Raw genomic sequence first — 11,520 nt, 5'->3', positions numbered from 1 at the left:
CTAACTTATAAATTATGATAATATTTATTACATATCATTAGCATACTTTGGAAATCAAGGGAATTTAAAGATAAGATCTCGGATCTCATTTTTTTTAGAGTATTCAGACCTTGATATGCTACAATTAGCGCGTCTAAGAAGTTACAATAGGACGACCACATACCAACATTCGAGCAATATAGCCAATTTTGACCCAAAATTGACAATAAAATTGAAGCAAAAGTTGAGACAATCCGACCAAATTTCACACATTTGATAACGAAGAGACTTGAAAGCTGAAACTAACCCAAATCAGTTCCTACCGGGCTACCAGAATTGAAGTTAGTATTAACATTAATGAACCAAACCGAAATTGAACACTTATGATAGTTTTGCTTGTTCTATATATCTTTCTGCAAAACCTTTGTTTTTTTTAGCTGTAAAAATTGTCAATGTAACATTACTAATTAGTCACCTGAAAATTACAAATACAACTACAAGATTATCTATATGTAGAGGACTATAGTATGGAGCAATATTGTAAAAATAAAATATTTCCAAAAGGAGGTTGAAAGGTAATCAGGAAATCAGATCTACACTAATAATCAGATCTTCGATTTTTTTTCACCATAATGATACGTAGCTCAAGTACTTGAACCTTCACTAGAATGGAAATCTATCTACCAAAAAGTCTAAGAATCATACTTCGTATAAAGCATAATTATATAAGGTGGGAGATCATACAGATGTGCATCGGAATGTGCACGAGTGACTTCCAAACTGCGATACCACATCAACCAGCCCTGTATACCCAGCAACTACTATCACCTGGACAAGTAATAGAATGAAAACCAACAGCACAATTAATGAAAGAAAATCATTAATAAGTTCCCTCGCCCAGATTCCAGTTAAATTTAAAGTGATGGAAATATCACCAAGGCTATAAACACTTCATAACATTACTAACGTATGAAAGGAAATATACTAGCTATCCCCTTAGATATCATAATTCGAGATGATTGCCCTTGTCTATCTCATCATTTCAGTGACACATGAACTCTCATGCATATAAATATAACATAGAAACTAGTTAGACAGAAGATGCAACGAAAATTCTGTAAAGCTTGAAAATGGATATTCATCAGTGAGACCACCACAAAACTAGCTCCCTCGGGAATGATTTATATGGATGCATTGGCAAATTTGGCCCTTTCCCTTCAATTTGCTGGGAATACAACATTGCCAGGGCAGAAATAGAGAAGGACAATATTGTTTATTTAAAATTCATTTTGGGACTAAGGCTTTGTTGTTAAAGAAAACAGTATTTGCATAAGAAGCATACACGGACACTCTTTAAGGAGCATGTGGGTAATACATTTGAAAAAATGACATCTCCATAAGGGATGAAGAAGCTGAATGTTCCAACTCGCATCAAATTTTCCAAAAATGCTTAAACAATCAGAAAATAAATAGGTGATGATAAGCTTTGCATACTATAGCAATTACTGCAAGGGTTTTATAAATGACAAAAACTAGAAGGTTAACAGAACATACACCCGACTGATGCAAGGAGACGGAAAATGCCGACTCAGGAGCACATCTTATTTGAGATAGGATCTTGCCATTCATGTCCATTCGACTAAGCATTGATGAAGCTCCAACTGCTAATATCTGATAGATCATAGTAGATATAAATAAAAAGCAAAGCAAAACACAACACAACACAACACATCTGCCAAATAGCTACAGTGAAGCGAATGGCTGTTAAATGACCATCCGCACCAGTTGCTAATGCATAAAGTGAAAAGGCAAATTTCTGGTCAACTTACATCCCCTTGATGGAAGCAGCCTAAAATAATGTAAACCAGGATCTAGTTTATGCGGTTCGGATAATTATATGAATGTAGAACAGGAATTTCACTAGCTTAAACAACAACAGAGCTTTCAAATGCAGCTAAGTCAAATGAGCTGACAGATAAATTAAAAGAGGGGGGGGGGGTAAAAAATATACTCCGTACAACGTAACATTTTAAGGAAAAATATAATGAAATGAACAATCAGTAAGGAAAATTTCAAAATGAGCTGTGTCCTATATCTAGGATGAATATTAGTTTAATAAAAGTCCAAGAAATTCTAAAAGATAATAAAAGAAGCTGTAACAAGGTGCTACTGAATCTAAAGCCAGCCAAGTTGGAATTGATAATAATTAAATCAAGCTGAAGATCACCTAAGATTAGAGATCAAAATTTGCGATGCTAAAAAATTTTCCCTGTCACCCAAAGACTCGTGTGACAAGTGGTAAGCCATCACCTAAGTACCTAAACCCTACCCATACCACTACTTAAAGAATACTATGATGATGTAAACATTCAGACAGAACCAAATTGCCCACCATTATTTAGAAGTCCAACACTCCAACTCAAACAGGAACGTAGTCATTAAAATAGCGACAGCAATCACCAAAGAAAAGGTAATTTAAACCACATACAGAACTATTCAAGGTGACAAGAAGTCAAACAAAGACATCAAACATTCAATGAGTTTCTTATCATAGTCAAAAATGGATACACAGACATAAATAAAGGAAAACATTCACAATTCAGGAACAAGCTTCAGTTTAAATTAATACCACCACTTCAATTCATGCAAGCACAACCAGAGTTGAAAATTCAGTTAGTGTTCATATTAATGGAAGAATGGTAACACAGCTAGGTTCAACTTGGAATGGTGATATTTAATCATGGCAGGTTAAGTACCCAGCCACAAACCAGAATAAGATCTTACATGATTGTCATCAAAAACTACATCTTGGCAAGTTGTAGGAGTACTGATCCTTGAAATTTGTTCTGAAGCCAGAAGATTCCAAACATATAAACTTTTTCCGCTACCACAAGCCTGCAGAAGAGAAACGTTACATTATGCTTTATGCAGGAAGCCTGGCAGACAGGAGCCTCATAACAATAATTTGGTACTATGTTAAGTACTTGGGCTGCAGATCCTTTTCTACAAAGGCCATTTATATGGCTACAAACTTGCACTTTACACACAGCATAGAGATCTTTTGTTATAAGAAGTCAAAATAATCTACTCATAAAAACAACCGACAGAAGAACAACGTTTAAAATGGAAGCAGAGGTACTAATGCTGCACTCTGATTGACCGCCAATGAAATACCAAGAAATGCAAAGGTGCTAAGGAACTACACTATTATTTAATGTCAGACCAACACAAGTTATATTCAGATTCATTACACAAAACCAATATTTCAATTAGTCAATATTATAGTTAGAATACTGAATGGTAATCTGGAATTTTCTGCCGAACAAAGTGATGCGTCTAATATATACATCACAAATTCATAATTATGCTGGTCTTAATTACTCAAGGGCAAGACTGTTTTCATTTGATCTAGCTGACCTACTGGCAAAAAAAAAGAGGGGGGGGGGGGGGGGGGGCAATTCTCATGGTGTAATAAATCTCAATGCAAACTTCAAAAACAGATATCATGACCAGAGAGCATGATACTAGAAGCTTTACCAGCCAACTCTCACTTGCATCTAGAGCAATGCAGCTAACACTGGAAACTTCCTTTAGACTCTCTCGCTTTGGAGATATCACCTGAACACACTTTCCATTTCGGCAGTCTAGGAGAAAATTTAAAAATCAGTTCATATTAACTTCTTTTACAAAATCACAAGAAAATAATCACACAGCAATCAAGAAAAGGGCAAAAAAATTGTGTGCATCTTCCAGCATGACTACAAATTTGCCATCATACCCCAAATTCTTGCTGTACCATCCTCTGATCCAGTTATGATCTGAAACCCAAACAGGAGCAATGAGATACAAACTTTCAGACAAATTTCAGTATCCTACTTTATCTATCTATCTATCTACATGCTATGAGGATTTCAAACATACAGATATAAGATATAACCTATCAATTTATATCAATCAGTGGCACTAGTCAGGTTTGCACCTCTGCAATATGATAATAATTTTCTTTTTATTTTTATTCTTTTAATTTTGGAAAAAAAAAAAAGGAGCTCAAAAGGGGACTTCACAAACAGTCAAGACGCTTAAATTTTGGCATAAAAAATTCTACCTGATTGCTGCCCGTTGGAGCAATAATGGAATGCAGATAGTCCAAATGTCCCTTAAACACCGTCTTAATCTTACTTGTCTCCTGAGAAAGATATAGAATGGACTAGTCAGATACAGAACAGCTAAAAGGAGTATCTGGACACATCAGATATACTCAGCAGAGGATGAAACTAACAACGTGCCAATACTTGGAATTTTAAACATAACCTCAAGTTTAAGATATAAAAAGAGAAAGTGAATATTAAAATTTCTTATATTTCAATGAAAACTCATAGAAGAACAAATAAACAGGTTTCATGTGTTATTTAAGAAACAAGATAATTACCACATCCCAGCAGTATGCACAGGAATCACCAGCAGCAGCATATATGGATCCTCTCTGATATAGAAGAAAAAGAGAACATTAATATCATTGGAAAAAGTGAAATTTATTGAGGTGTCAATCATATGAAGAAGAGATCAAATTACGGGGAGGATGACTAGAAGCAAGGCAATTAGTCACTAAATAATTTATAGGAAGTGATGATATAATCAAGTTGCAAACTTGAATAATATAAAAAAGTAAAAAATTCATACAACAGCACAGCCTATATTGTGATACACAAAATGGCTGATGAATCTCCCTCTTCAATGTCTTCACTTTATCCAAGTTAACGTTCTAATAATACTCGTATGTAGTATGCTAATATAATGGGAATTAGAAGACATAATTTTAGGGCAACCCTGAATAGAAGTAGACAACAAAGTGGAATAGATAGAGTACAAAGAAGTCATCTTGTTAAATATTAATATATTAAAATTTATTAGTGTCAAAAACCTTAGTGAATAAGCAGAAGCGTTTAAAGTCTCTGAGGCTCAATGACTTAACCATTGAGAAATGCAATCTTACCTTGGTTGGCAACTTGGCATAGGCTTGAATTCAACAAATTGTCTTAATGAAAGATTGCCACTCAAAAAACCCATATTAATAACCTAACAACATCAGAAGTCAAGCTTAGATATTTGGACTCACCAAGTTGGCTGATGGCCCCACAGTAACTTGACAAGACATTACCTTGGTATGGACAAAAGATATGGGTCCGACTAGAGGAAAAGAAAATAGGCATGGCATTCATCAACTGAAATCAGATCTACCTCCTCTCTCTATAATCCCAAAACAGCCTCATTAATCATCCATCTCTCTAGTACCATAGGCTCAATTTATTTAATTATTTAGCTTTCCTCTGAGTTTAATCATCCATCTCTCTAGTACCTTTAAGCAAGCGAATGAAGAAAGGTGCTCGATTTCGATCAAGCTGAAAGAGCCCTTTCTATCTTATTTCAATTTTAGTTGTACATTAGATCCTTTAGATAAAAATCAGTCAATTGACTAATCAGATGACAAAGAAGAAAGAAAATTAAGGAGTTTCCATCCTAAAAGAGAAGTGATTCAAATATTGACTTTGTTTCCAATGGCTGCGCAGGTTGACGGCTAGAGAGAAGAAGGTTGGCTTTTCCGCTAATAATAGAAAAGAAGGAAGGTGGCAGATGAGAAGGCAATGCAACATACAATAAAAGAGAAAGATAGGTGGGTGTATTGTGAGTGGATATTTGGGGAGGGGGGAGGGGAGGAGCAAGTAAAAAATTAGTATGGTCAGGTTCATATGTCACAACTCTTTCTTATTGTTTTTTATCTTCTTTTTTTTTTAAAAATAATTAATTGAGTTTGTACACCTAATTCTCATAACAACTTAATTTTTTTAACCACTTAGTTAAGAAGTTAGAACAAACACACACAAAACAAAACCAAATCCTTGTTCCCAAAAGGATGAAGTTGTTGCATGAGCCAAGAATAAATTCAAGTATTCATCCACAAATATTTCTTGCATACGCTCTATCTAGTGCTACATGCTCTTAGAAACCCCATTTTCATTGTCAAGCAAGATAGATTAAATGACATACTCTAAATACGCACCCAAGAGGTCAAATCCAGCAACCATATTTGAGTTTAAACAAGCATCCCATTAAGGTGCAACAAGCATAGAACAGAAATATTGAAATGTATGTAGTTCAGTCCTTGCCTTGATAATTGGTATAGAGAGATAATGGTAACCATAAAACACAAACCCCATCAATTTAAAAAACAACATTAACTGAAAAACAAACAAGACAATCATTTGAAAACCTGGTGATCAACAGCAATTGCATTGTTCTCCGATATTGGAGATGTAGCATACCACGGACCCCTAGTACAAAATAAAGGAAAAATTACTTAAGAATGAAATCAAGCATAAGAAAAGATAGAATTACCATGTGCAGTTGAATTTTTTATCTAAGGGAAGCCTATCAAATGGAAACGTGCACCAAGCATCAAAATGATAAGTGTAGCAAAAAGTGACTTATTTCATATTCCTAGGGTAAGGCTCGGTTATCCTAAACCGTTTTTTTGCTGAACTTGATATATTTATGCTGGACTTCTCTTACTTTTGCTGAACTTTTGCTTAGGGCCTTTTTGTTTCATCTTATTTTAACTTATTATACCTTTGTTCAGAAAAAATAAGTTCAGACAAAATAAAATTGGATAAAATAAGTTCAAAATAAAAAATTAATTTCATATAAGTTCAAACAAGTTCAGACTTTCAAATTATTCCAGGCAAGTTCAGACAAAATAATGCAAGTTTAGACAAATTAATATAAGTTCATATAAGCTCAAATAGTATAGTTACATATTAAACATTCAAATGAACCAAATAGAGCCTTAACTAGAATTTTGCTGAACTTAACTTTTGCTTTTACTTATTTTAACTTATTTATGCCAAAACTTATTTTAGTAAGTAGAGGAAAACAAAACCTAAGTGTGTAACTGAAACCTAACTTAACGGATGATCAAAGTCTTAAGATCGCCAAGAGTAAGAATATTATCTTAAATTCAAAATCTATCTAGGAAGTAGGAACTATTGGGTTTAATTCAATAGTTTAACTATTTATTGATATATGACACTTGGGTTTAAAGGAAAATGATTTCTCTTGTCATCATCAGCACATACAAAGGAAAAGTTATTTGAACTCCCAAAAAGTCTTCTTGCATGCACACTGTGAGAGCACACAATGATATCTATGCTCTCATGAGTTAGATTGTAGAATATATTTTGAATCCTCAAAAGTCAAAACAAACACACACAAAGCCAAACAATGTTATGATGATAAATACGAGTTAATAAGTGTCAAGTAAACGCAAGCAGTAAAGCTATATTATTTGCAAATTTTAATTTCGAGTAATACCTGTGTTGTGGATTCATCAAGTCTATAGAAGGTTTTACATGGGAGCCTGCACATACATCAAGAAAATGATTCTTAAGCCTCTGACATACATTAATTTTACCAAGCTCTATAAAAAAAAAAAAAAAAAAAAAAAAAAAAATAGTGGGGAACTCAGCAAAACTAATTCCAGCCAGGACCCATACCAGGCCATATCTCATTGCTATTATTGTTTAAGCTAATAATGTCTAATTTTAAGCTGAATGTGCTTATTTTGAACACCTACTTAGCATGTCAAACTTATTCTAGATTCTCAAATGAAAAATTCAGTCTATATCTAGTGTAAAGTAGTATATGCTATTGGCTATCATTTGGATTTCTAACAACAATTTCTTTTGTTGGTATAGCAATACCATCTATTACAAACAAAGTTATTCTGTTGAAGTGATAGCAGTTTATTGTTCATCCACAATATTTATGGGAAAGAGCTACATTACTGCAGTAATGCTTCGTGAACGTGATTCAACATTCAGGCACCATGGCAGACACCGATAAAACGTCAGAATTGTGATTAGTCACTGATACCACTCAATGATACAACCAGTGTTTAACAAAGGTCAAGGCACACTAAGGCGATAGGGTCCTGTTATGCCTACGTGCGCCTTGGGTGTAGTTCAATGAGGCATAGTGTATAATTTATTTATTTTTAAATGGTTAATGTGCACCCATAAGAATGTACCTAACCTAGATTTAGAAAAAAAAAAAGAAAAGAAAAGGAAAAAAGTGTTCTACCCAATCGCCTAGTGCCTAGGCCTCAGCGCATAAGCAAGCTTTTTCATACACTGGATACAACACCATCCTCAACTAATTCACTCACCACATTTCCAAGCACAATTCTAAAATCCATAGCCTAGAAGGCACAATGTTTCATCCACTAAATAACACCCACAACCCTTCCAAGCATAATTTTAATATCCGGTGGATAGTCAGATGCCTCCTTAGAACATACTCCGTAGATCGGAACCTCCATCCCCCTCCACAAATTCCCTAATAAAAAGAAATTACCATATGAATTTGATATACCCTTCACCCCCCCTCCCCCCCCCCCCCCCCCCCAAAAAAAAAAAAAAGAAAGAAAAGAAAAAAAGAACTCTCACAAATTACTTCTCCAAGCCCCATGGAAAGAAAAAACCGAAAATCTTCCATACCCAACCCAACATCACAACCAGAATCGGCCATAGAACTCTGGCATAAGTGACATGTCCTCTTTCCTCAATCCTAAAAACCACTATTATAAGTAACTCAGAGATTTCAAAGAATAACTAAAGAAAGTTGTCCATGAGTTGAGGATACCATCAGAGAATGGAGGGAGATAAGTATCGTGTTGTGCGATGTTGGAGACTTCTATCAATCTCCAACCTGTCATTTAGTTTTTGTGAAGAGAAGGAATGGCAACTAAGCTTATCAACCTACAATGAGTAGCTCATGCATCAGCAGATTCATTTTATCAGAAAGTTTGTTGAAATTGTCCAAAATTGTTGGCTTTCAAGAGGTAACAAAGTGTTTAGTGATTCATGTTTGTCAAATGAGCCCGATGCAAGGACGCCAGCAGGTGCAATGATTAATCAAAGCAGCTACTTTTGTCACTATGCTTACTTAGTTTCCTTATTAATGCTAAGCTAAGTTTTGTTTTAGTTCAGTCCCGTTGGGTATTGTTCTAAGTTGTATTATGTAGTGCTTATTTTTGGTCTCTTTGTACTAGTTTTGGGATTGGTTTTATATTGGGTTTCCTGGTATAAGAAGAGTTTCTTCTTTCACCACTTCCTAAAAGTTGGAGGACAGTAAATACTGATCCCTCTTAATTTCAATTGCCAAAGAAAGTCTATTGAACTATCAGTTTCTCCATAAAATAATAGAAAACACAAGACACTTTGACCATTTTCACTACAAATGTTCAATGGTTAAATTTCCCCTTACACAGAAGAGTTTGCAAGATTTCATTGCTCATCAAATAGAAGGTAAAAAGATTTCGCACAACCAACATGTTATCTAAGCCTAAGGAAGCAAGATACAATACCTTGTTTATGTATAGGTGTCTCTGACTCTTCAAGTTCCTTCCATTTCCACCCTCGTATCCAGCCATCATCTCCACAGCTGGATTGTAAATTCCAAAATTCATTCAAAATTTCTGAACCCATATCCTCATGTTTACCATTCTGTATACGTTTAATGCATGCAAATGCAAAATCACACAGGAACAAAAGCAAACTATTCATATGAATATGTCATTCATATATATGATTGAAAACATATTTCCTAATTCTAAACCCACCCCTCCCCCCCCCCCCCCAATGAAGAAATCTGCTTTGGGATTCTAGGGTACAACACATATTTGATTTAATATCCCCCTCCCCCTAACTTTTTTGCAAGAACGTAATTAATGGCATTAGCAATTTGGTAGGGTAATTAATCGATAAAAAAAATAAAAAATAAAAAAAATATAGTTGGGTAATTTGAAGCAATTAGCTCCTCTGTTCTATTATTATAAGTAATTCAAATAAACTATTGAAATCAGAGAAGGGCCTATACAGCCACATATCGTCATGTTCATTTAATGAACCAATAATTACTCACTACTCGTATTCATAATCCTTCGAAAAAAAGCCTTTGAAGTCGGTAATGAATATGCTGAGTTATAATCAAAATCATAGCAGCTTTCTGAAACTAAAACAAGATATTTTAGGTGATACTGGCAGAAGATTGATACAAATAGAGTAATAGCCAAAACTAAATACTTAAGCAAAGTTCATAATCATATTATGCTGCAAAAGCAACAACTGTGCACAAACACGAGTCTTATATTGTGCGATTCTCCTGCATTGTTCTTTTTAACATGATCTATTGTAAATTAACATATAGCGCAATTATGTTTATAATACTTCAAGTAGCATTTTCCTGTAAGTAATTGACAACTATCTTAATCCAACAAGCATTACCAATCACAACATAACCCGAGCAAAAAAGGCGTAAATTCAAGAAGACGAACCTCAACAACAAAGCATCATCATCATCGCCGTAAAACTTAACATCATAAGCAGGACCCTCATGCGCTTGAAGAAAGCAATAAGGTTCAGCAGTAAACACTCTGTAATCCAAATTTCACAAAATCAATCATCACATAAATATAACACCAATATAATCATCAAAAACCATAATCATCCAAAAATAGTTCACAAAATCATCAACAAAACAAATCAAACTCACTGTTGAGGAGTCGGCACGCCATAGCGCGATTCCTGCAAACAAAAACCAAAATTTAACTGCAAAATTACATGAAATAGAAGAGAAAGATTGAATTTAAGCATAGAATGAAGCGTACAATGGAAGAGAGTATGGAGGAGAGAGAATAAGCAGCGACTGAACCATCACTTGAAGCAGCAACAACAATGTCGGGATTAGGGTTATGGTTAGGGTTTGAAGGAGCAAAAATGGCACGAAAAACTGTTCGACATTGAGTTTCTCTTTCATGGAGGATGGTGTTCCTGTAAGCGTCTTCGTCCCAGTTGGTGGCGTCCATCACCATTGTTGGTTATTGTTCAGTTTCTTAATTTTCAGGTCTAATATATGTTCTGTTCATTTACTCTTCTAGTCTAGTAAAGTATTACTCCGCCTCTTGAGGGATTTTTTACGAAACTGAGCCCTATTAGCAAACTATTTACGAATATAGACGCGTGGCCAAACTATTTACGGAATTGAGCTTCTTTCAGTCAGCGTTTTACCTCTGTTATTATTTTTTTTTTTAAATTTTCTTATTTAGTGAAATACAAATTTTTTTTTAAAAAAATATGGAAATACATAAAAACGCTGCCTCAGTCAGCGTTTTTGTATCAGGCTGTATCGATGGGACGCATTTGTACGGGAAATTTAAAGGAACATTGTTGGTTGCTACAAGTGTGGATGCAAACTTCCAAGTATTTCCGCTTGCATTTGCGTTAGTCGAAGGGGAAAACATTTCCAGCTGGTCTTGGTTTCTGGGCTGCATTCGAGTTCATGTCACTCAACGGGATGGCCTCTGTGTTATATCTGATCGACATGTTGGGATCATTGCAGCAATGAATGACCCTAACGTTGGATTCACCGAGCCGCGAGCCTATCACAGGTTTTGTGTTCGGCACTTGGCTTCTAACTTGAAGACTCACG

At 34.9% G+C, this 11,520-nt stretch overlaps 1 protein-coding gene across 1 annotated transcript; it reads right to left on the bottom strand.

Moving 5' to 3' along the window:
• Nucleotides 1-366: 366 nt before the first annotated feature.
• Nucleotides 367-10,960, bottom strand: LOC110683044 (THO complex subunit 6-like). Its single transcript, XM_021859382.1, has 13 exons — nucleotides 10,700-10,960; nucleotides 10,585-10,616; nucleotides 10,367-10,465; nucleotides 9,398-9,474; nucleotides 7,345-7,390; nucleotides 6,248-6,308; nucleotides 4,409-4,462; nucleotides 4,085-4,165; nucleotides 3,758-3,797; nucleotides 3,517-3,623; nucleotides 2,764-2,874; nucleotides 1,534-1,650; nucleotides 367-807 (listed from the first exon to the last, which is right to left on the bottom strand). Exons 1-13 carry the CDS (start codon nucleotides 10,901-10,903, stop codon nucleotides 718-720), a joined length of 1,119 nt encoding a protein of 372 aa, XP_021715074.1. The 5' UTR covers nucleotides 10,904-10,960; the 3' UTR covers nucleotides 367-717.
• Nucleotides 10,961-11,520: the final 560 nt, after the last annotated feature.

This window comes from Chenopodium quinoa, unplaced genomic scaffold, assembly GCF_001683475.1.
Source record: "Chenopodium quinoa cultivar QQ74 unplaced genomic scaffold, ASM168347v1, whole genome shotgun sequence".
Taxonomy (NCBI): Eukaryota; Viridiplantae; Streptophyta; class Magnoliopsida; order Caryophyllales; family Amaranthaceae; genus Chenopodium; species Chenopodium quinoa.
Note: the sequence above shows the minus strand (reverse complement) of the source record. Positions and strands in the feature narration are given on the sequence as shown.